The sequence below is a fragment of the Verticillium alfalfae genome, genomic scaffold (assembly GCF_000150825.1).
Source record: "Verticillium alfalfae VaMs.102 supercont1.2 genomic scaffold, whole genome shotgun sequence".
NCBI classification, from domain to species: Eukaryota; Fungi; Ascomycota; class Sordariomycetes; order Glomerellales; family Plectosphaerellaceae; genus Verticillium; species Verticillium alfalfae.
The window spans coordinates 2,553,519-2,558,180 of record NW_003315037.1 but is presented as its reverse complement, the minus strand read 5'-3'; the positions used below and the strand labels follow the sequence as shown (position 1 = coordinate 2,558,180).

At 54.5% G+C, this 4,662-nt stretch overlaps 2 protein-coding genes across 2 annotated transcripts in view; one reads left to right on the top strand and one right to left on the bottom strand.

Annotated features, from left to right (window-relative positions):
* Positions 1-206: 206 nt before the first annotated feature.
* On the top strand, positions 207-1,417 carry VDBG_02249 (conserved hypothetical protein; the record flags this gene model as incomplete). The annotated part of the gene is made up of 2 exons (XM_003008015.1): positions 207-855; positions 1,018-1,417. 2 exons carry the CDS (start codon positions 220-222, stop codon positions 1,204-1,206), a joined length of 825 nt encoding a protein of 274 aa, XP_003008061.1.
* A 1,114-nt stretch (positions 1,418-2,531) lies between these two features.
* Positions 2,532-4,662, bottom strand: part of VDBG_02248 (mRNA export factor elf1) — a gene marked incomplete at both ends in the record, with an annotated part of 3,261 nt that continues 1,130 nt past the window's right edge. The window contains 3 exons of the mRNA XM_003008014.1: positions 2,532-3,204; positions 3,254-3,924; positions 4,234-4,629. Of these exons, the coding sequence (XP_003008060.1) occupies positions 2,532-3,204; positions 3,254-3,924; positions 4,234-4,629 (1,740 nt within the window). The remainder of the gene's footprint in view (positions 3,205-3,253; positions 3,925-4,233; positions 4,630-4,662) is intronic.

Below are 4,662 nucleotides of genomic sequence, written 5' to 3'. Positions count from 1 at the left end.
GTCATGCAAGTTGTCAACACATACTTTGAGAACGGCATCACGTTCTTCACCAACCTCATCTACACAGCCATTCGTTACACCGTCGCCAACGGCGATGTCGCGCCCTTCGTCGGTCACAATGCCATCCTCCGTTGGAGTGCCATTCAGCAGGTGGGATACTTTGACCATGACGGCTACGAGAAGTTCTGGTCCGAATCCCACGTCTCGGAGGACTTTGACATGTCCCTCCGTCTTCAATGCAACGGCTACATCATTCGTCTCGCTGCTTGGGCCGGTGATGGCTTCAAGGAGGGTGTGTCGCTGACCGTTTACGACGAGCTCGCCCGTTGGGAGAAGTATGCCTATGGTTGCAACGAGCTGCTGTTCCACCCCATCCGCACTTGGCTCTGGAGGGGTCCTTTCACGCCACTGTTCCGCACATTCTTGTTCAGCAACATTCGCTTCACCTCCAAGATCACCGTTGTCTCGTACATTGGTACTTACTACGCCATCGGAGCTGCCTGGATCATGACGGCTGCCAACTACTTCGCCATGGGTTGGTTCAACGGATACCTCGATCAGTACTACATCGACTCTTGGAAGGTCTGGTTCTCCATCGTCATCGTCTTCAATGGTCTCGGTAACATTGCTCTCGCCGTCATGCGTTATCGTATTGGCGAACGCAGCCTGTTGTGGTCGCTCTTTGAAAACTTCAAGTGGACCATTATGCTTGCGATCTTCCTCGGTGGTCTTAGCCTGCACGTCAGTCAGGCTCTGCTGGCGCACATGTTCGAAATCAACATGACCTGGGGAGCGACATCCAAAGAGGCCGAGTTCTCCAACTTCTTCATCGAGGTGCCCAAGGTTCTTAAGAAGGTCAGTTTCTCCCTACCCCAAGCATCCGATTATCCCGCGCTGGTGGCGCAGCTGAAAGTACACCTCTCACCACACGCACCGGGCCTCGCACCAATCAGCGGGCATTGTTCACTTCAGCTTTCCTTTCCTTGCAACAGTCTGCTGACGTGTGCCCAATTACAGTTCAAATTTTCGATGATCTTCTCTTTGACCTTTATTGCTGCTATGATCATCCTCGCTGTGGCAGATTTCGTGCCTCACGACTGGCGTATTACCGACTTCGTTGCCATTCTGCCAATGGCCACTGTCGCCGCGAGTCATTTCCTCCTACCCATTGCCCTCAACCCAGCTCTCATGACTTTCTCATGGTAAAGGCGAGGCTCAACATGCACAATACACGCCCTACATACGGCAAAGCAACTTGAAAAAAAAAACCCTTTTCCAGACATGATGAATCGCGATCGCCTCATGGGGCATACAGCTTGAGCTGTGTACATACTCGAATAGGCGTTGACGGGATGCCGGGATTTATAGACCTGGGACCACATTGGCGTTGGGTTGAAACTTGATCCTTTTTTCGCACATCTACACGAACCACTTAGACACCACCTGGATATTTAGCACCGCGCAGACAGGACGCGGCGAACAGAGGGGGAGGCTACGTACGTAGTGACGACGAGAACTCTCGAGTTCCTTCGCACCGTATCGCTCTATCTAAAGTTTAATTCTTTACGAGAGGTTCATAAGGGGCCAGGCTCAGCTTTAGGCTTGACGACTTGGCCATGGTGCGCTTGAGAAAGCGCGGGAATGTTGATCATTAGGGCAGATTGCCCAAGGAACCAGAGAAATTGACGACTACTCTATATGCATATCTATTCTGAAAATTTGTCATTCGTAATCGCAAAGTGATACATTGCTCTGTATCGTCCAGGAGCCGGTCGCAACCCTGTGTGACTATTGACGCAGACTCGTACTCATGGTCCTGTGAGGTTCGTTCAGCACAATTGGTATGGACATGACACGAGGCATCAGGCGGGAAGGGAGGCGCTTATAAACATGTCAGTCAAAAAAAAAATCTTCTCCCTATATTTCGTCACGCGGCAAAATGCCTCTGCGCCACAACGACGCGCGCCCATCTAATGCTAAACGCCTCTATGCCAGTTTGTTCGGATGGAGAGTGGTAAAGGAAATCCATCCGGCCCCTCTTATCCGGGCCATCATCGAGAAAGAGCGGGCGGAGAAGTGATCCCGCAACCCAAGAAGAAAAAGAAGAAGCATAAATCAAGACCATGTTCGCAAAATGAGAACAAAAGAGGTCTTGCCTGATAGAAACAAAACAAAACAGAACAAAACAAAAAAAGCTAGGTAGCCACCATCAACGGGGGGGTGGGGGGCTCTCCCTTGCCTACTCTACCGCTTCAATCCCGCCTTTTCTTCAAAATGACTGTCCAACTGGTCCTGGCCAGATATCCAGCCCCTCATACGCTTTTGGTTTTCACTCGTTTCAACATCTCTCGTGACGGGTTCGGGGGTATACTGCTGGCCCGTTTTGCCGTCTGGCCAAATCTCACGAGCCTTCGTGCATTCGACGATCCGAGACCGTACTTATACGTTTTCGATCGGTCTGCCTCAAGCACGCCTATGCCTCGTCGTCGGTGTCGACGGGGTGAGGGGTGCCCTTGGGGCTGTTGAGCCACTCAATGTGGCGGAGGCGACGACGGACCTCCTGCTCCTTGATCTCCTTCTTGGTCTTCTTGCGCTTCTTCTTGGCCTTGAACTTGAGGTCGCCATTGTCTTCGGTGCCCGAGTTGACAGCCGAGGACATGGCCGAGCTGGCCGCCGTCGAGGCGACGCCCGAGGTAAGGGCCGGAGCCAGGGCGAGACGAGTCCTCGAAGCGGTCGAGGGAGACGGCAGCAGTGCCGCGGTGCGCGACGCGACCGTCGTTGACGAGCCACTGCTCGGAGCAGAGCGCTCCGACGAACTCTTCGTTGTGGGAAATGAGAATGACACCACCCTTGAAGTCGCGGATGGCAACAGCAAGACCACCGAGGGAGTCGCGGTCCAAGAAGTTAGTAGGCTCGTCGAGCACGAGAAGATGGGGGTTGTTCCACATGGCTCCGGCGATGACGACCTTGACCTTCTGGCCACCAGAAAGAGAGCCAATTTCGTTGTGGTTGGCAATCTCCGGGTCGAGACCCAGGTCAAGGAAGTGCTTGGAGATGACAGAGGGCTGGAGCTCACGGTAGCCGAGACCCTCGCGCGAAGCCTCGTGGTCGTCAAACTCTTGGACGAGCTTGTCGAAACCCCACTCCGAAAGAGTCTCACGGGAGACCTGGCTGTTGTTTTTGGGCAGCCAGTTGCGCCATTTGCTGAAAAGTGTTAGTGGACCGCAATGCTTGACGAGGCGATTAAACTTACACTTCGTATTGGAATGTCTTCTTCCACTTCTGACGACCAACGAGCGCCTCAAGCTGGCGACCGCCCTTACCGTCACCGAGATCAATCATCTTGTCCATCTGCTCACGGTCCTTGTCGGAGAGAATGCGAGTCTGCTTGAGGAAGACTTCACGATCGTCACCGTTGGCGTAACGCCACTGCAAGTACTGGTTGGGGGTCTTCTCGAGATGCATCTCGACGTGCTCGAGAGCGTGCTGTTTGATGTAGCCAATACGCAGGTTGGGGTGCTTCTCTACCTTTCCGGTAGTAGGAATTGTCTCGCCCGTAAGCAGCTTGATCAGAGTGGACTTTCCGGCACCATTGGGACCAATGATGGCGACGCGGGAAGAGAGCGAGAGCTGGCACGATACTTCCGACAGCGACGGCTTGTCAGATCCAGGGTAGGCGTACGAGACGTTGGACATGCGGATAATGGCACGCGTCTGGGACTTGACGCCGCTAAGAATTCCCGGGGGAGGGAACTTGAACTGGACCTGAGAGGCCGAGAGCGTGTAGTAGCTCTTAGCCTCGGGCTTGACCTCGACAAAGGCAGCGAGGTTACCCTTGTAGTGGCCAAGCTTCTTGCCAGGCTCGTAGTGGTAGATGTCGGTCGTGACGTGTCGAGGAATCCAGAGTCGTGGGACACGATCAAACTAGTAATGTCGGTGTGAGACTGAGGTAATTCTCGAGCCAGGCAATGTTCGCAACATCCAAGTGGTTAGTAGGTTCGTCGAGCAGGAGGACGTCGGCGCGGCAAGCATAGCGCGAGCCAGAGCAAGCTTCATCTCCATCCGCCTGACAGGGAGCCAACCTTGTGCGACTGCCTGCCCTCGGGACCAGAGGGAAGCCGAACTCATCAAGAACCTCAATAATCTTCTCGCGACCCTGGGTAGCGATCTCAGGGTCCTTGGACACAAACTCGAGAATGCTGATCTCGGCATCCTCGCCCTGGTGTGCTCGACGTAGCATGTACGGAGAACATCCTGGGGAGGGAAGCCCTCAAGCTTGCCGTTGGCAATGCTACGCATGAGAGTGGACTTGCCGGCACCGTTGCGACCGCAAAGACCGTAGCGGTGGCCCTTGAGGAGACGAAGGTTGGTGTGGGAGAGCAGAAGCATGCCACCATAGGCAAGAGAGAAGTCGGCGTTGACGATCTCAGTCTCGCCGTCATCCTCCCTTTCGGGGACACCAAATTTACGGGCGTCCTCTTCGACGTAGTACTGCTGCACAGCGTCGGCAATGGTGGCGCTGGCTTCGGTGAAGGTCTGGAAGTAGGGCGAGATGCGGGCGGATACACGGTCAACGTGGCGGTGGTTGACATCCTCGGCGATTTGCTCAGCAACATAGTTGCCCCCTTCCTTGACGAAGGCAGCCTCGCCAGCCAGTCCACG